This window comes from Asterias amurensis, chromosome 9 (genome assembly GCF_032118995.1).
Source record: "Asterias amurensis chromosome 9, ASM3211899v1".
NCBI classification, from domain to species: Eukaryota; Metazoa; Echinodermata; class Asteroidea; order Forcipulatida; family Asteriidae; genus Asterias; species Asterias amurensis.
The window spans coordinates 5,002,897-5,023,839 of NC_092656.1; the positions used below are offsets into that span (position 1 = coordinate 5,002,897).

Consider the following 20,943-nt stretch of genomic DNA (forward strand, 5'->3'; position numbering starts at 1 on the left):
GTTTGAGGACAAAACCCGTCCGACGTCCCTGCATGTTGATGCATTACAATCAGAGAGTGCATAACATAACATGGCGCGAGAGAAGGATCTTGTTTGCACCCATAGGCACCACATAAAAATCCTTTATTTCACTTGTGCCATCCTTGCTGTGTTCTCCATCAGTTGCTTCGTGGCCACTTTTATCTTTTTGGCACAGCTCAGAGACGATCTGAGCCAAAAATGTTCCTGTCCGGACGGAGAAATGCTCTTTGCGATCACAGTTTCCCCACCGAGTTCCGAAGACGACGAAGACCCCTCTGGTAGCCTCAGGGCCAGCCGTGCATCGGGGCACAGGAACGCGGCCAACACCACCAGCAACGGAGGAGTACGGGCGGAGTTGGGTTTGACGGCACGAAATGATAATCAGAACGGACCCGATGATTTGCCGGGATTTAGCAGGGTGCGCAAGGACAGCCCCGGGGGAAAAGACTTCAATTTTCAGGGCGGCTCCATCGAGGCCTACGCAAGACTTCCCATCACTATATCGGTGAGTGAAAGGAATTATTCAATTCTCTTTTTATTTAAGTTCGATACAACGTGACAAGAACACATGTTTCAATTTAGCATCAGCAGTCCCATGTTGATTGAGAAGTTTATCCCGTATCAAAGAGTAATTTGTCCTTTTCAAATTATCTCTGGATTCGCTTTTAATGCAGTTGGAAATTAGATTTTTGAAATAAATTGAAGTTCTTTGCCGTTATTTGTTCAAGATTCAATAAGTTTTGAAAATCTTAGTTCTTAGATCTCTAGCTTCAGGCAGGGCTTTTTGCTTCATCATGCTGTTGTCGACAGCGTCTCTGCTCAATATAGTCTTGTAATATCCTTTCCAAATTACACAGAACAGGGGACGTGAGTGGGGCACCACTTGCAAAAGTGTTTGAAAACTTTGTGGAATTTTGGCTGGTACCCAGTTTTGCTAAGCAAGATGTTTCTAAGACTATTGTTAGCTCATCTTTCTTTGTGTGCATACAGGCTTTAAAAATTGGGCCATGGGGTAAATTTCACAAAGGTATATAGTCCTAACTTGGGGCTATGTGAGTCCTAGAACTCTTTAATAGTACGAAGTTATTACAAAAAAATAAGGCATAGTCCTAAGTTAAACTTGAGATAAGACTATGCCATAACTCTTTGTGGAATCCATCCTCCCCCCCCCCCCCCCGATCATTTTTACCTTCCAGCCTCGATTTGAGTACATCGACATGAATGGGAGAAAAATTTATGCATGATGAGCAAAAAGTGAGTGGGGCACCACTTGCAAAAGTGTTTGAAAACTTTGTGGAATTTTGGCTGGTACCCAGTTTTGCTAAGCAAGATATTTCTATTGTTAGCACGTCTTTCTTTGTGTGCTTACAGGCTTTTAAAATTGGGAACTGGGGTAAATTTCACAAAGGTATATAGTGCTAACTTGGGGCTATGTGAGTCCTAGAACTCTTTAATAGTACGTAGTTATTTAAAAAAATTAAGGCATAGTCCTAAGTTAAACTTGAGATAAGACTATGTCTTAACTCTTTGTGAAATCCATCCACCCCCGATCATTTTTACCTTCCAGCCTCGATTTGAGTACATCGACATAAATGGGAGAAAAATGGATGCATGATGGTTAAAAGCTATATCATAGGTATTGGCTGCTAAAGTCACACATTACTACAGGGTTCGAGGATTTAAAATGTACCATAAGAAGGAAATTTTTTAGATCTGTCAAACCATAATATTTACGAGTCCTGACTGGTACTTGGATCTTAAATTGGGCTAGTCAGGTAGCATCTGGAAACAATTATAGCAGCTGGGAATCTTTGATTTTTTTTACTTCTAAAAACAGATTTAAAGAGATGATACAAGGTAAAAGTATTGGACTTTTACAATTACCTTGAATAATTCTTTAAAGGACTTCTAATGCCTCTGGCTAATGTGAGTGATATAGCTGATGTCTTTTGGACACTATTGGTAATTTCTTAAAATAATTGTTAGCAGTGACAAAAAATTACTTGGTATCGAGCAATGGAGAGCTGTATATTCATAGTGTTAAAGGCAGTGGACACTATTGGTAACTGTCAAAGACTAGCCTTCACAGTTGGTGTATCTCAACATATGCATCAAATAACAAACCTGTGAAAATTGCGAGATAATAATAAAAGAAAAAAAACACCCTTATCACACGAAGTTGTGTGCGTTTGGATGGTTGATTTCGAGACCTCAGGTTCTAAACCTGAGGTCTCAAAATCAAATTCGTGGAAAATTACTTCTTTCTCAAAAACTATGGCCCTTCAGAGGGAGCTGTTTCTCACAATGTTTTGTACCATCAACCTCTCGCCATTACTCGTTACCAAGTAAGGTTTTATGCCAATAATTATTTTGAGTAATTACCAATAGTGTCCACTGCCTTTAAAGCCATTGGACCCTTTCGGTTCAGAAAAAAAAATAAAAGTTCACAGATTTACAAATAACTTACAGGGTTTACAGAAGGCAATGGTGAAAGACTTCTCTTGAAATATTATTCCATGAAATGCTTTACTTTTTGAGAAAACAGCAAATCAATATAAATTCTCGTTAACGAGAATTACTGATTTATTTTAAACACATGTCATGACACGGCGAAACGTGCGGAAACAAGGGTGGGTTTTTCCGTTGTTTTCTCCCGACTCCGATAACCGATTGAGCCTAAATTTTCACAGGTTTGTTATTTGATATAGAAGTTGTGGTACACAAAGTGTGGGCCTTGGACAACACTGTTTACCGAAAGGGTCCAATGGCTTTAAAGGACTTCTAATGCCTCTGGCTAATGTGTGTGACTTCTGCTAATGGCTATATATAGCTGATGTCTTTTGGACACTATTGGTAACTTCTTAAAATAATTGTTAGCAGTGACAAAAACTTAACAAGCAATGGAGAGCTGTATATAGTATAAAACATTTTGAGAAACAGCTTCCTCTGAAGTCGGTATATTTAGCACTCAATATTAAATGCCTTCAGGCCTGCAGCCTTTTATTAGGCATCTGAAAGCACACAACATTTGTGCAATGTGGGTGTTTTTTTCTTTCATTATTCTCTTGTAACCTCGATTACCAATTGAGCCCAAATTTTCACAGATTTGTTATTTTATGCATATGTTGGGGATACTCATAGTGGGGATACTGGTCTTTGACAATTACCAAAGGTATATATATTGCCTTTAACAGCACACTGTCGTATGGAAGTGGCAATGTAGCTGCAGCCACAGCCAAATCATTTTTTTTTTGACACACTGATGTTCCTTTCTTTAACAACACTTTGCACTTTGCCTTAATGCAGCTAGGTATATTCAGTTAAAGGGGAGGTGAAGCAGCTCCACCCCCGGCAATGCTTCTCAAACTTTTCCCAAATTGTTTATGCTTCAGTTATTTGTGAACAAAAGTAGAGGGACCCTACAGTATGTTTTATTAAAGCAGCCCCTTTTTAAGATGTTATTTTTATATTTCTAAGCCAACTCTGGGGGAAACAAAAATATACTCCCTTTGCAGGGTCTAAAGTTAGATTAGGCTAACTTTAGACCAGAAGCATTTTAACCCAGTGTTTGAAAAATGAAAATCAGGTTTTTTACTTTAGGTGACTTTGACCAGCATTACCCCCTCAAGTCTTCCAAGAGTCTAAAAGGATTTTTTATTATTTTTATTTTTTGAGGAAGTATACATATCCCAAGAGTGGCAGTATAAATATCAACTATAAACATCGGCAGTTTGTTTCAAAGAAAACCCCTCAAAAAACCACAAGGGGGGAAACAAACCCACAGGGCTTTTCCCACTGCAGCGCTAAAGTCGACATTGAGGATTGTGTTTTTTTATGCACAGGATGATTCTGCATGAGTTAACCTACATTGATGCTTCCATATTTGCCTGACCGGACTAATATAGAATTTTCATTGATCACATATGCAGGTGTTTTGCCGGACTTTAACCAGTATGAAAAACTTTCCTCTGATTTGCCAAAATGTTGTACGTGCAGAGAGACTGGAGTTTTAAAACTGCATTCATAAATACCTCAGACAGTTTCGGTACTCCTATTGGTGGGAGCGCGTCACATGGGGGTGTTTTAACCTTTGATAATGACCAGTGTTTATAACCGGTTGTGAGCGGAGACTTCGCGTTAGTCTTGGTGCAAGACATTTCTTGTTACGGGCGATGCGGGTACTGTCGGTGAGTTGTCCGTGCTGTGTGTGAAAGGAAAACAAGAACGTGTTGCACCAAGACTATACGCGCATGCGCACGAATGGAGCCGGAAACTGTCGAAAGTAGAGACATCTCAGTCATAAAAATGCAACACACGTACAGAGCTCAAGGACGTCAGTTTTTTTCGGCTCGGGCCTTTATCACATGGCAAGACCCTGCCGGTTCTAAACCGGCGGTGAAAGAAAGAGTCGCTACCCTTTTATTCCCTTATTCCTATTATGATGTAGTTGTGTCCTGTATTAAAACCACGGACAATCTTAATATTTTCCGCTTGATTGTGTGGATAGTGGATATAATTTTGGTTACTGTTAATGCATGACTTGATTGATTTCCCATGTAATGTCAAAGTGCAAAAGGTTTTTCATGACATCAGGATATCAACAAATCTGACCTTTTTTACCGTGATACCTTTCTGGTATAATGAAACCAAGGATGCCTCCATAAAAGTGAACTTAATCACAGTAGCTCGCAAGCCTGAGGAAACTAGGAATAATGGGTGCTTGCTGGTGAAACAGAAATATCGGGTTGTCCCCTTCTCATCCACAATAAGTATTCTGGGCTTGTGTACTACTAATCCCAGTACACAGCAGTTATGGCTTATTGTCCCATCTGAAGGACAAATCAATTATCGTTTTTTCCTCAATTTTTAATTACATCCAAGGAAGAAATGTCTCTTTAAAAGTGTCCTCTTCTAGTTGTTGCTGATGGTGCATATACCCCTTTACTGTCTCTTCCGTCGTAAATTCAAAATTCTTCTAGAAGAGCAACTGTCCAATTACTGACACTTGATAAGCCTAATGAGTAGTGTTATTTTTGGCATGGCATCAGGTCATCGCTCTGACATTAAGGTAGTGATAATTGAAAACTTTATTTTAAGCCATTGGACCCTTTCGGTAAAAAAAAAAAAAAAAAGTTCACAGATTTACAAATAACTTACAGGGTTTACAGAAGGTAGTGGTGAAATACTTCTCTTGAAATATTATTCCATGAAATGCTTTACTTTTTGAGAAAACAGTAAAACAATATCAATTCTCGTTAACGAGAATTATGGATTTATTTTAAACACATGTCATGACACGGCGAAACGCGCGGATACAAGGATGGGTTTTCCCGTTATATTCTCCCGACTCCGTTGACCGATTAAGCCCAAATTTTCACAGGTTTGTTATTTGATATAGAAGTTGTGATACAGGAAGTGTGGGCCTTGGACAATACTGTTTACCGAAAGGGTCCAATGGCTTTAAACTTGATACCAGTATATTTATGTCATGATCGCCAAAGACGCAAGATGGGTTACTGGTAGCTCTATCTATAGATGGAATGCACATGGCGTAAATTTGCGCCATCTTTGATGACAAACAGTGACAAATATTTGTGTACGTGATACGCACGACTCTCGGCCAATGGTAGCCTTTCATGCGAGCATGTTTCATCAGTGATGGGGGCCAAATGGGGTTTGTTGTTGGAATGTGACACGCATTTCAGAAAACGAATTCTTTATCCTTGATGCAGATTTTACATCTGTTGATACCAGCACCAATCATCATTGAGAAATGTTTCCTTCTGAAATACTGTGAGAAAATCTACACCAACTCAAATACTAATTTTTTTATTTATTTTTTTGCAACTTTCAAATACATATAAAGACAAGTGTGGCAAGAATTCATCCATAAACCTCTTCTTTTTTTTTTTCTCTCTTTTTAAACTTGCCTGCAAGGAAATGTTTACAAAATTTCATTGTGCAAGTAGGGGAAATTATACCTCACCTTTCAACCTCAGTGCAGGTTGCGTTTGAGTCTTACTCAAATGCTAAAAAAGGCCCTGCTAGAAGCGAAACGTGAGGCCATTAAACCTCTTTTGCATCTATTTCTTAGGTCAAGTTGGTTGAAAGTGGTCTAAGCATTGTTGGTTTTTCATTTTGAAACTATTGGACAGGAATGTACTATTCCTTCAAATAATGGCATTTCCTATCAAAGAATTACAATCAAAAAGAAATGCGAGAAAATTCCAGACTGAACCATTGCTATTTATTACAAGGTTTTTATAAAGTCTGCAATTTATCAATCATGTTTTGATGCTATCTATAGGCACGTATTGTTTGGGTGAGGATGGAGTTTGTACACACGCCTACACACTCCAGGACCACACAAAAGGAATATTTTGAGCCTGGATTTGTAAACATTGTGTGGTTCTATGTATTTTCATTGACGTTTGGTGTTGATCTTTAGATGACTGATGACATCATCATACAGTTTATCATGTCCCAATCGGTCTGTCAGAACAAAGACATTTTTGTCTTGTCAAAACAAGAATAAATGTATGTAGAACTAGGGACAAATTTATAATAACAAAGTTCTTTCTTACTTTTTGAGATTGTTTTGTTGAGTGTGTTAGTGGGACTCTGTTTTGCAAAGCAGAAAACTAAGCAGATATTCAATTGAGTGGTAATGGTTTTAATTTTTGACAGATAGGATTTGAAACTTTATAAGGCAGAGATTCAATCTAGTATAGTACTAGTAAGGTTTGCAGTAACACCAGGATTTGAAACTGTTTATGGTAGAGATACAATTTAGTAAGGTGTGTGGTAACACCATGTAGGCTACATGAGTAGGATTTGAAACTTTGCAAGGTGGAGAATACAACAGACTGTGTGGTAACTTATCACTATCAAACCTTTTAAAAAAAACTGTATTTAAAAAAATGTTGCACTGGTCTCACCATTAGGCCGAGTCTTTCTCAAAAGCATGTAAGAAAGACTCTGATAGGGTCAGAATGCAAGGCCTTGTGCATTTATGCCACAGGTCATTTCAGTTGGTAGCAGTTTGCAACAACTTTTTCAAAAAGAAGGAACTTCAATAGTGTTCGGCAATAAACACAATTTAAAGTCACTTGAAGCAGATATACACACGACTTAATTGAATGAACTACAATTGGAGCAAGGATAAATTGAACGAGCAGTAGACAGCTCTCAGCTCTCTGAGCAGACAACTCATGCCCTCCTACAATTCCAAGGGTTACACAACTTCAACCTTGTACCCATTGATAGCCCTATTTACATTCACTCGACATGTTTGGCTCCACAATAAGCACATGTAAATCTGGCGATTTATTCCAAACTCCACAAAGGCTTTAACTAGACTAAAGTGAAGAAATGTCAACACCGTATGGACAATTCAAAGAATGAAATGGAAGGCAACCTTTTCTACAAATGAACTGTGAATTCTTGACCCGTTGTCTGTTTTGACCTCGCCAAACAGAGTCTAAGCAATTTATGAAGAGTTGTTGTTATCATTAGTGGAATATTTATTGACCTGAAAAATTTCTACACTCCTGAAAATTATGTTCCTATTTTGTGATTGAAGGGAAATGGTTTAAACTTTTTTTCAATTGATTGTGCATCTATCATTGCATGTTTTTTTTAGAACAGGGTAAAAAAAGCATTATGAGCAAACGTGACCAAGGAACATGAACAGTACACATTGGAGGAGTGGCAGTTAAATTTCTGTATTTTTGAACTGACCAGCCTGTAGAAGTTTGAGATTGATCGGCCATTTGGGTCATGAGAGAATAGTAATAAAAAAAAGATAAAAAAATTTTGCATTGCGTCAATGCCAAAATAAAAATGAATAAAATGCTCACTGAGCGATAAACTCCAAATGTGAAGTTAGATTATATATTTCTCATCAAATATGAAATTTCAGACAGAAATATTTTAAGGGATGGTTTCAACTATCATCATCATTAGACCGTGTTAGTTTTATGTAAATCTGTGATCTTCACGATTTTTGTTTCATACCAATTCTGTAACATTCCTTTAAATAATGTGGAGGGGGGGGGGTTCCTCACTGATGTGTGATATGTTCGTCGACTCATTGCTTTCTGAATACTGCAGGTGAAACCACAACCTGCACATTGTAGAACAGATGTCTTAAAGCCATAGGACACTTTCGGTACAGAAAAAAAAAAAGGTTCACAGATTTACAAATAACTTACAGGGTTTACAAAAGGTAATGGTGAAAGACTTTTCTTGAAATATTATTCCATTAAATGCTTTACTTTTTGAGAAAACATTAAAACAGTATCAATTTTCGATATTGAGAATTACAGATTTATTTTAAACACATGTCATGACACGGCGAAACGTGCAGAAACAAGGGTGGGTTTTCCCGTTATTTTCTCCCGACTCCAAAGACCGATTGAGCCTACATTTTCACAGGTTTGTCATTCTATATAGAAGTTGTGATACATGAAGTGTGATGGGCCTTGGACAATACTGTTTACCGAAAGTGTCAAAAAGCTTTAAAAGCCCACTAGATGAAAATGTTCTTTTGATTTTACTAACTTTTTGTATTCCCACAGCTCGACTCTGTGATAGCATTTTGTAACAACACATCAAGCAAATGTCCTGCAGGTAAATACTTTAAATTATCTTTGTATCTGGGATGGATTTTTCAAAAAGCACTAAGATTTCATCTTAAGATTGTATTGCGACATCATACTTTGCTTCTTACCATATTATTTGAAGGGAATTCTTTCCCAAACTAGTACATGCTATCAGCAGATGCAGTGCTTCTCACAAAGTAAGTTTTTACGGTTGCTTATTGTTGGAGAAGTTACCAATCTATAACCCTTTCTTTGAAATCTCTCCTCCTCGCACGTACACTAAATACACAGCAAGTGACATTTACATTCATGACACCAAAACTAAATTTACTACCTTTTGTCATTTCCTGTGACATTTCCCCTGTGAAAAAAAACCCCAATGTCTTCATGTTGACAGGATATTTGTTGTTAGAAGATGATATATTAAGGTTTGAGTTACAAGGGTATAAATTCAAAACGTTGAAAATGTAGGCCACTGATCTACATTCAAGCGGGTATAGAATCTTCTTATTTGAAGGAGGAAACAAATTTGGTGATGTTTTGGAGTGGGAGTTAGTCTTGGTTCCAAGACCATTGGTGTTGCGCGGTCACACACAATCAACGTTCCGATCTATGCACGGCAAAACCTGTACACGCTTTGTAATGACCGAACGCTAGCGGGCGCTCTGTTTCTCTGATTTTTCGGATCTCTCTCACCATGATCTCACCATGGTGAGATCATAATCAGAGAAACAGAGCGCCCGCTAGCGTTCGGTTATTACAAAGCGTGTACAGTTTTTGCCGTGCAGAGATCGGAACGTTGATTGTGTGTGACCGCGCAACACCAATGGTCTTGGAACCAAGACTAAGTGGGAGTCTGAACTGTGCCCTTTTTCATCAACCTGCCTCAAACTGCCTGACTAACCAACCGACCTCTCTGGCAATATTTCACCATTGTTTGAATTCAGGGATGCTTTGGATTGGCTCACCTTATTTTTATGTAAAAACAACTGGATCCAATTTCATAAAGCTGTTAAGCAGAAAATGCTGCTGAGCATATTTCTTTGCTAAGCTAAATATGAGTGTATGTAAACTTAATGGAATATTGACAGGTAGCCAGTTTCTGTCAAGCAAGATGTGTCTGTGCTTGGCAAGTTTTTATGAAATTTAACCCATGTGACTTGGTTGGAACTCAGACCAACATCATGGAGGTAAGAGGGGCTTAAATTGAAGAGCAACAACTTAATGAAGTATTCAAAAAATTACTTTAGATTTTTAATCTTGTGGTTTCAAACCTCACAGGTCCACCTGGTCCACCTGGTCCACAAGGGGCTGCTGGAAGACCCGGTAAAATCGGACCCTCGGGTCCAAATGGGAAACGTGGTCCTGCCGGAACAGCGAGTAATGATGACGGAAAAAACTGCACGTGTGTGGATAAGGGTGAGTAAAATAGAAATGGGACTTATGACTGCAACTTACCAGGGCCTGATTTATTCTACGCTAAGCTGGAAAATAAATGGTGGAAAAATCACTTAGCCCTTTTGGCTGGTAATCTCTACCTTATAAGCCTTATTCTAACCAACTATTTTTTGTTCGGTTTTTTTTCTTCTTCTTTTTTTCTTGCATTTTTTGCGCTGCATAACCCTTCGCATGTTGAGTCACTTTTTGGATAGTTTAAGGTATTTACAAATACAACTATAAAACTGCTGGACTGATGGTAGCAAAGTGGTACAGTTGTGTTTCTTTTCTTAACCCGTTCAAGGTGTATGGTGCAGACAGGAGATCTAATGGAAAGGAGATCTAACAGTTGAAACAGACAAACTTGCTCTTAATAATTTTTTATTTTTTTTCTTTCATTATTTCTTTACTCAGATTTGGAGAGTCAGATAGAAATGCTTCTGGTCAGTACAGCTAAGCTATCTGCCCAGAGTGGTCCTCCAGGCCTGCCAGGCCTGCCAGGCCCCAAAGGTCAGTCTGGTGACCCTGGCCTTCAAGGGGAATCTGGTGAACCAGGTCAGGATGGTGAACCGGGAGCTAAGGGTCAGAGTGGTGATCCAGGACCAGAGGGTCCACCGGGAGAAAAGGGTGACACAGGAGATGTCGGTCCAGAGGGTCAGCAGGGTGAAACTGGACCAGTGGGTCAGAAGGGTGACGATGGTGATATGGGTCCTCAAGGAATCCAGGGATCGTTTGGCCCAAAAGGTCAGAAGGGTGACCTTGGTGAGACTGGACCTGAGGGCCAGCATGGTCGGCACGGCAAGGCCGGGACAAAGGGAGATAAAGGTCAGAGAGGTGAAGTAGGCTCATGGAGTCCAACAAGGGTCAGAGGCGACATGGGAAATGTAGGAGGTTTCGATGAAGTTGGATCGGGTCAGCAGATTGGAAACGGGAATGGTTGCCTCTGTGTCAAACAAGGTAAATCTTCTAAATTCCGTATTTTCTTGATTATGTTTGGGTAACTTGTCTTATAAAATCTTTTTTTTTTTCTTTTTCTTTTTTTTCCCCATTTATTTTGTTGTTATCTTTCAGTTAAAGCCTGTATGCTTTGTTTTTGAAAGGACAATGGCACAAGGCACTTGGTGAAGGGCACCATGAGAAAAATTGTAAATTTTTACTGCAGCATTTAAAGGGCACAAAGTCAATGACGAAGAGGCATGGAGACACTCAGAACGCCTTTGTTGCCTTAGTGAAGTATCAGGCCTGACAGTTATTCATTAATTAGTTTCATGTGGAGGAGTAACATCCTGGGATATACAAAAAAATCAACAATGTTGTGTTTACTTTGATTTGTAGGCGATATTCAGACAGAAGAAGATTTGCGCCAAGCTAACGGCACTGCTTCTCAGAGGCAGGTGGTCTTTATTGGACAACCTGGACCCCCAGGTCCAGTAGGTCCCAAGGGTCAAGATGGGGAGATAGGGCCGAAGGGTGATGATGGCCTCCAAGGGCCTCCAGGAGTAAATGGCACTGGTATGAAAGGTCAGAAGGGTGAGAGGGGTCGCAGGGGTGACTTGGGCCCACAGGGACCACCAGGTGCTGATGGCGAACTGGGTGAGTTAGAGCTGATAATAATTGTCTTTAAGTTCTATGATTTGTCAGGCAGTGAACCCTGGTCTACCAGCCAGATGATACCCATGCCTACATCTTTAAGGACTGTGAAGGTTGCAACCTTATTTCAGCTCCCAGGAGTAGGTGGCAACATGCCACTGGTGGCAGTTGATTCGGGTGGGCAGCACAAATCAATTAAGTGTAGCCCTCACCCTGAATTAGCCATCTCAGTGGTCTTGTGGTGTAGGCAAATAATTTAAAAAACCCATAGAGTGAACACCTTTAATGTGTGTCTTTGACCTATGATCATTAATCTTGAAGGTGTTGAAGGAGACAGTGAGCTACCCATCCTCGTCCGACTTCCGGGATTAAAAGGTGACATGGGGCCGTCTTGTAATGGTAAGTGTTAAACAAATTCCTAATTAACGGGGCCCAGTTTCATGATGAAGCTGTTAAGCAGAAAATGCTGCTCAGCAAATTTGTTGGCTAAGTAATAAATTACCGAGGGTACCAGTTGCAGCAATGGTAACTGTATGGTATTTTGGCTAAACAAAATTTTATTGTGCTAAGCAGAAGTTTTGTGCTTACAAGCTTTAGGAAATTGGGCCCTGATCTCGTGGGTTTTTCTTTCATTGTTTTCTTGCATTTTGGATGACCAATTGTGTTTATAAATGTTCACAGTTTTTTTAAGCCTATTTCATGCATAGGTTGGGATACAGTGAGGATAATGGTCTTTGTCAATTACCAGTATACCCTGACTTTAAATAGCCTGAAAAGTCTGAAAAGCCTTTTTCAAATCCACATGTACATGTAGGTCAGCTCTTGTACTCAATACAATTTTCCTACTTTTTCCATAGGCCAACATTTCATACCTGAATTAGATTTCAAGACAACTTATAGAAAATAATTGTTGTTTTTTAAACACTTTTAGCCAATGATGTACCACAGTTTGAAGTAACTTTCACCTTCTTAGATATACCCAAATAGCATTTAGTGATAGCCAGAGGGGTGTCTGTGTGTCTTTTGGACACCCTGTTCTATCTGTGTTTTTTGTACATGTAAATGTATTGAAAGTGAACAATGTGGACACCCAGTTTTGAAATTTCTAGCAATTTTTGACACCCTTACCGAATCCTGGCTGAAACCTTGCCAAGAATAGAATCAAATGTAGAAAGTCTACATCACTTTCAAAACTACTCAATCTTTATTTAAGTAGCACTATACCCCAAGGCACATTCAACATTAAATGTCTACGATGATTTGGAGCGAGTAAACATTCCTTTTGAAACCTCTCCATGAATCTTAGACTATTATTTGCACTTGGACTAAGCTCAATTGTGAAAGGGGTTTAAGAGATTTTGCAAAGAGAATTTATTTTGATACGGCACAAGGAAGCTCAGACGTAGGGACTTATGCAATTGAGATTTAAGAAGCAACGCTTAAAGCCATTGGACCCTTTCGGTAAACACTATTGTCCAAGGCCCACACTTCGTGTATCACTACTTCTATATCAAATAACAAACCTGTGAAAATTTAGGCTCAATCGGTCATCGGAGTCTGGAGAAAACAACGGGAAACCCACCCGTGTATCCGCGCGTTTCGCCGTGTCATGACATGTGTTTAAAATAAATCCGTAATTCTCGTTAACGAGAATTGATATTGTTTTACTGTTTTCTCAAAAAGTAAAGCATTTCATGGAATAATATTTCAAGGGAAGTCTTTCACCACTACCTTCTGTAAACCCTGTAAGTTGTTTGCAAATCTGTAAACTTTCGTTTTTTTTCTGTACCGAAAGGGTCCAATGGCTTTAAAGGAACATGTTGCCTTGGATCGAACGAGTTGGTCTATAAAAAGCGCTTGTAACCGTTTGATATAAAATGTATATGGTTAGAAAGATGTTGTTAAAGTAGAATGCGATGATCTACACAAACATGCCTCGAAATTGCGTGGTTTTCCTTTCACCTTGTCGACTAACACGGTCATCCACTTATGGGAGTCAAATTTTTGACTCTCATAGATGGCCAACCATGTTATTTCGCAAAGTAAAAGGAAAACCATGCAATTTCGAGGCAAATTTGTGTGGATCATTATATTCTACTTTTGAATTATCTATCTAACCTTATGCATTTTATAACAAATGGTTTCAAATGCTTTTCAATGACCAACTCGTCCAATCCAAGGCAACGTGTTCCTTTAAGTTGAAAAGCATGATTGTGTAAAGGCAATTGTGTACAAGCAATATTTTTTTAAGGGAGCTTGCAATGTAGTTCACAGAAGTCAATTCAGCCATTTAGGGTTTTAATTTGTGTTTGAAAAAAATATAGATGTATTTATATTTTGTTTTACCCATTATATTCCTGCCATTGGGGCATGCAATCATATACTGCAAATTAATTTAATATTCACTATTTTATTTTGTGTTTATATAAAGTCATAGAATTTCCCTGTTAAAACAGACTTTATTATCTATTACTTTCTTTAGAAAAAAAGTGTTAATTTCTTTTTCAAGTGATAAACCACAAAGAAAACTAAGTGGGTACATTTTAAACTAGTTTTGGATCCTTACACATTTTACTCAAGTCAAAATTTCTATATAAAACAATTCTGGCAACTTGTTATTTTCAAACCAATAAAGTAATTTCACTTTGATTGTTAGCAATAAAATTATTACACACTTGAAATAATTTTCCCCTTCAAAACAGATTGACAGCATTGATTTCATTGACACTTTCCATAAAAACAGTGCTAAAACAGTGCTAAAATTTTTACAGCCAACATTTTCCCGACAGCGAAACTAAGTTTTACAACAAAAAAAACACTTGAGTCTGGATATTCCATTTGGTACATTCCACAGACAACTCACTGGATAAAGTCTTTTTGCAGACATAGTATGTTTTGTATTTTATTAGAGTAATGTGTACATTTACTTGACAGAGCACTCCAAGGGTAAGAGATAGGGTGACGCATGTGTGGGCAATGCCTTGATCTTGAACTTCTGTAATGGTAGGGCAGGGACTTTGTAAATATTACGGACTTAGTGGTACACATCATTCTGTAATCTACTCTGTGGTAGTAATCTATACTCCAGCAGGCAGGAGGTCCTACTTTCTACCAGAACAATCAACACAGCGAAGTAGACAATAGTGTAGTGTAACACGTTATGACGATTGAACATTTAAAATTTTAAGGTGTATCGTGGTTTTTTAAATACAACTTTGATTGGCTATAATTTTCTCACTTTGCTGGACAACTTCATCTTTTGCTCTTCTTTTTGCCAGAGATGGATATGTTTGTTGTTTGTACTGGTGTATGTCTTTTTAACAACGACTACATTCCATGAATTATATTTTCCTTTTTCTTGTCTTTTTGCCTTTTGCCTAGTGAGCTAAAATCTTACAACTTTAAATAAAATCAGCTACCATTACATTACATAATTTATGTTAAGACAAAGCTTGTCAGGCAGTGCCTAATTATGATTAAGTAAATTAAAAAAAATAAGTTCATTAACTAAGACATACAATCAAATTGCCCAAGACCAAAAAACAAATGAAGAAGGAACACTATCTATGCAAACTATTTTTAAATACTATTATAGTCAAAATGTCTGTTTATATAAAAGTATTCTTAACTTCAATCTTCTTTTGGGTGTTCTTTTTTAAAAGAGGCAGGCACCAAACTAACCCCCTTTTTAAAGAAATGTAAACAAATTAGTTTGTTTATTTATTTGTTTTCAGCAAGTGAAATGCTGAAGGAAATCCTGCAGTTGGATAACAAGACGCTACAGTCTCTCCATGGACCTCCTGGGCCTCGAGGGTACCAAGGGATAAGGGGACCTGAGGGCAAGCCGGGCATAGATGGTGCCCCAGGGGCACCTGGTGAAAAGGGTGACCCTGGGGAGCATGGAAGTGATGGATCACCTGGTCCAGTTGGGCCTACTGGTCCCAGGGGAACCCCAGGTTCCAAGGGTCTAGCGGGCTCTTTAGGGTATCCAGGGGAGAACGGGAGCAATGGTACAGTTGGACCGCCAGGTCTGCCTGGGAATCCAGGGTCACCAGGTCCATCGGGCATTGATGGGTTACCAGGGGGACCGGGGGACAGGGGTGAGGACGGGCTACCCGGGGAACAGGGTAAAAGGGGTGAGAAGGGTGAAAGGGGTATGGATGGGTTACCAGGTCCAGTTGGTCCACCTGGCTCGAATGGTACCACTATAAATGGGAGTCCAGCAGGGGCCCCAGGGCCACCAGGCATTGATGGGTTACCGGGTGGGAAGGGAGAGCAGGGTGATAAGGGTCTGGATGGGGTACAAGGGTTAAAAGGAGAAAAGGGTGAGAGGGGTGGGGATGGGTTACCTGGTGAACGGGGACTTCAAGGAGAGCCTGGAGCGGATGGGAACCAGGGACCTGCTGGAGCAAAGGGCGACAAGGGAGATATGGGTGAGTTTAAAGCAAGTTTCTTTCAGATAATGGTACAGAATTTTATCACTGAATATAGAAGAGATGGTATTCTCAGGATGATTAAAAAAAAATTGAGTTGTATCCTGTTACAGATTTTGGCTCGGAAAATTGATAATGAAACAGAAATATACGGGTTTGTTTTAGAATTGCAGATTCTTTGTGAACTAAAAGACATTGGATAATGTCAATTGGGTACATTATCTTTTCTTTGACCTTTTGCTAAAGTAAAGGTCAAATCTTGTGACTGTTTTTGGCCTCTGGCCCACTATGGGTATTTTGGGGCAGGCCACTTGCTAGCGACTGCTGTGGTCTTCAAATGGCATAGGCAAAAAGTGGAGAAAAAAAATCAAAAATGTTGGAAACTTTGTTTTTGACGTGCCCTTCTCTTCCTGGATTTGTGGTAATTTTGAGGGTAAAAAAAAGGTAAATACATTCATCTGTTTAAAAGGTAAGACAGCAAGCTATTTTCTTGATTTTTTTATGTTCTTTTAAACATTCTATCAAATGGCTTAGGCAAGAAGTGGGGGAATCAAAATTATTGAAACTTTGTTTTTGACATGCCCTTTTTTCCCTTAAATTTGTGAAAATTTTTAGGGTAAAAAAAGGTAAATACATTTATCTGTTTGAAAGGTAAGACAGCAAACTATTTTCTTGATTTTTTGATGTTCTTTCAAACATTCTATCTTCTGCCTTCTAATAATATGATTTTTGTAGAAGATGTATCCACACTATCTTGGCAGTTTGTACTGAATTTTTCTCAGTCTATTTTTGATCTTCAGCAACTCAGAAAATCTTCTACCTCATAGTGAAAAGAAGTTCCAAAGGAAGAGGACAATTTTCTTTTTAAGGAAGAATCGGCAAGCAAAAAAAAAATTTGTTTTCTTTTCTCTTTAGGTAAAATGGGCCCCGTTGGCCCACCAGGAAGGGACGGGTCCAGGGGTCATTCAGGAACCAAGGGGGAGAAGGGTAACCAAGGAATCGCTTCGGGTAAGTGGAAAGTTTAAAGAATGTAAACATCTTATGTACTGCAGCTGCTTCAGTTTTGTGTATCAGAAACTGAAAATGTTTGAACATTGTCTGATGTTAAACTGGATTATTGGACGAGTTAATCAACTTTTAATGTGTTGTGTTTATCTTGTAAACAACACAACAAAAGGACACAACATAACTGTAGAAATTTGAGAATGACTCCGCTATTGTAAGGTCCCATTGTCAGGCCATTAACAACTTATTGGTTGGTGATTAGTCTGAAACGGTAATCTTGTTTTCTCACCAGTAAAAAAGTCAAAAGAAGTTGGATCTGAATCTCTTGATAGTATGATTTCAAAAATAGAGATAAGTTCTACTTCTAAAATAAAGCAAGTTAAAATATAATTGATTAATTTGATTGTCTTCTACATATATAATTTCTCAAATTTAATTAAGGTTTAACTGTTAAACATAAAATGGAGCTGTGCTGAATTACTAAGTTGGTTGATTTTAAAACAAAATTCATGATTTCTCTTATATAGAAATCTTGAATTTTGCTTGTTTCCCTTTTTATTGTAAATTATTGTTGTTCGGCATGTGGCTGTTAAAGACAATTTTGTTAATACAGTGGTTCCGTTTACATTTGTTAAAAGGACCAAAATAATTGTTTGATCTTGTTAGAAAACTCAAGTGATTTGTTTGTCTTCTGTTTCTCAAGGCATGATTCAACTTGGAAATGATGGAGAGCTTGAAAAACAAGGTTAGAATTGAAAACGTATTTTGAAAAGAGAGTATTTCAAGTTAGGATACCATAAAATTTGATTGAATCCCATTCAAATATTTTCTTCAGGTTACGGAAAACTACATTTGTGTTCACATTTAAGTCTTTCTAACCAATGATTAATAGAGTTTTTCTTTAACATTGTAATTATAAAATTGATTTTGACTTTTTTTGACTCATTTGCCTTTTTAGCTAACCTTCTTAAATTTGGCTTGTCCTGACGCGTAGTTTTTGTAATCATGTTACTCTCTTTGATTGCAATTTATTTTGTTTAATCTAGTTTATATCCAGCTTACTAACCATCAAAAACCACAAGAGTTATGTCTTTAAAGGCTTTAAAAATTTAAGGACTAATAAAACCAGAAGATCTTTAAAATATACTAAACATTAATGGTTTTTTTTTTTTTTTTTACAAACTCGTGTTTGCTTTTACAGTAAAGGTGACCGCTCCACCTCCCGTTCACACACCCAAAACACCACCTCCTCTCAGAAAAACACCAATGTCTGGTAAGCTATGTAATAACTAATCCAGATGTCAGATTTGTATAGATTGGACCTGAAATGTGAGATTTAGATTTTATAAATTATAGCATTTTAATAAATTATTATTTTTAAAGATTTGAGAAAGTTACAAGCTTTCAATTAAAGGTATTGCACAAAACAGTACACCCTTGAATGTTTATAGTCAAGTAAAAGAGTCGCAATCACCGATTCTTTCAGAACCATAACTACTCATTAGAGATTTACTAGGCTAATGGTGCTGCATGCCGCGAACCTCACATAATTAAACTCCCATCATGCAAAGTTTAAAACCCTACTTATAGTAAAATAATATTGTAAATCTTTATTCCAATGTCGCTCTAACCGAAATGCTGTGACTTGAAAGAGTGCTACAATATTAATTCTCAGATTTTTTAAATATATTTTGTTGATAGAGTGTTCACTCATGAGCATAGGAGATCCTGTTGACCATCACTATGGCAACACATTCTGGGGATCGTGGATGCAGGATACAGCTCCAGACCCACCGAACCCTGACATGATATGGGTCACTAAACACATAGTTGGAGACGTGGTTTACGGTAAGCATTATCACAAGACACCATTCTGTTTCTTTACATCTCATGGTATTTTTCCCCTTTTTTCATTTACTTATTTTAGTTTTGGGAAGGTTCCACACTAATTACATCAACTTTGTTCAAAACATCCGGCTGTCAGACAAACATTTCACCACTTCATGCTATCACTGCATCATCAAAGTGCCAAACAGCACTAGTAGTGACATCATCCCCCAAAAATAGCAAATATTTTTGTTAAGGGAATAATTTTGTACGTCTTCCACATTCATCAGCTCGTTTCTGGTTTTTTTTTCTGGTGGCTTCTGTTCCCTGGGAGGAGGCTCATGGCTGAGGCACTCAATCTTAAAGGGTTTGGGTACTTTTTGTAACACAAAACATATTGTCCACAGATTTATATTAAACTTGCACGGTTTGAAGATAACGGTGGTAGAAAGCTTCCCTTCAAATATTACTTGCTGAGGTGCTGTAGTTTTTAAGTGAAACAATTCCACAGGAATAATTTTCGTCGCAGGAGACAAAACTTATTTTAGCGTGTACAATGTATTTACCAGTTCTGAAAGTTCTTTTTAAAGCTAAATTAATTTCAAATCCATATATCTCTTTTGTTTTTACACAGAGTACAGTAACATGGGTTCCATGAAGTCAAATAGATACTCAAGGTACTATCGGCTTTCCTACTTTTGGGCTGGCACCGGCCACGTCGTCTACAACCACGCCCTATACTTCCACACTGGCGGCTCAGCGGAAATCGTACGCTTTGATTTCACCACCGAGACCATCACAGCGCGTAACTCCATCCCAGCCGCCGTTTACCAGCCGCAGAACGGGGTCGGATACCTGTACGACTCGGACTACACCTATCTGGACCTCGCCATCGACGACAATGGATTGTGGGTAATATACAAGACAGTTGAGCATAATGAGAATCTTGTCGTGTCCAGACTCAATCTTGAGAATCTTTCGGTTTTTGAAACGATCGTTTCCGAGCATCCTCAAAGCTCGGCAGGGGACGCCTTCATTATATGCGGGATACTCTACACCACGAAAAGCTCCAAGAACCGGCACTCCACTGTGGACTTTGCAGTGAATTTATTCACAGGGGAAGTTTTGCTTGATACGGATATTCCCTACCAGAACTCACAGTCACAATCCACTATGATGTCATTCAATCCACGGAAACAGTCGATTTATGCTTGGGATAAGGGGAAAATGATCACTTATAGTATCAGTGTTAACTGAAGAGGAGATTCACATTCAGGAAAATGATATTTAGCTTAAATTTTCTTGATTTAGAACAAACCTTATCGGGAGATGAGGGCTCCAATTAGAGAATAATTATATCCCAATTAGGGTAGTTTTGATAGCAGACAAAGATCTATTTTCGAGATAGTTCCAAAATCCAAAGTCGTCTCTTGTGAAAAATTACATCCCACCGGTTCGTGCCAAAAATGTATTTTTAACTGCTTTTTAAGTGTATAGGCTGTGATGTAGTGTAGGAAAATGAAAAAGCAAAATATCTAACAAATTTAGAAAAAGGCGAAAGAAATCTTTTGCTCAGCAAAAATTGTGAATGGCCATATTTTGCTAATAAAGGTTTTTACTTTGGGAAAGATTGCAAAACCTTTCTCAAAGGCTTAAACTGCCACTACATGTTATCTGACAAGCTATCTTTGCTTTAATGACAAAGTCAAAGTTTATCATCGGAATGTGGCACTTTTCTCAAATTTCACTCAACTTTGGAGATATTTGCATCCTTGGGTATTGGGCTCCACCGAATAGATCAAGTTACGGTCCTATAAGAATTAACAAATGCAATAATGTTTACCCTCTTTTTATTGGAGCAGGTCTCAACGGTTTTAAAAGATGTAACCCCACTTAGCTTTTTCTCACCCCAAAAGTTGTACTTTAAAAAAAAAGACATGTTACAGAGTTGTATTAAAAATACTCATCAGAATTTAATTTTTAGTTATGATCAATACCTATTAAGGGCAGTGGACACTATTGGTAGT

At 38.3% G+C, this 20,943-nt stretch overlaps 1 protein-coding gene across 1 annotated transcript; it reads left to right on the forward strand.

The window, feature by feature from the left end:
• The first annotated feature begins 66 nt into the window (after positions 1 to 66).
• Positions 67 to 20,620, forward strand: LOC139941342 (uncharacterized). The gene is made up of 12 exons (XM_071937785.1): positions 67 to 526; positions 8,601 to 8,652; positions 9,906 to 10,043; positions 10,476 to 11,018; positions 11,397 to 11,654; positions 11,973 to 12,050; positions 15,386 to 16,084; positions 17,000 to 17,092; positions 17,793 to 17,834; positions 18,291 to 18,362; positions 18,791 to 18,937; positions 19,551 to 20,620. Exons 1-12 carry the CDS (start codon positions 71 to 73, stop codon positions 20,171 to 20,173), a joined length of 3,201 nt encoding a protein of 1,066 aa, XP_071793886.1. The 5' UTR covers positions 67 to 70; the 3' UTR covers positions 20,174 to 20,620.
• The last annotated feature ends 323 nt before the right edge of the window (positions 20,621 to 20,943 follow it).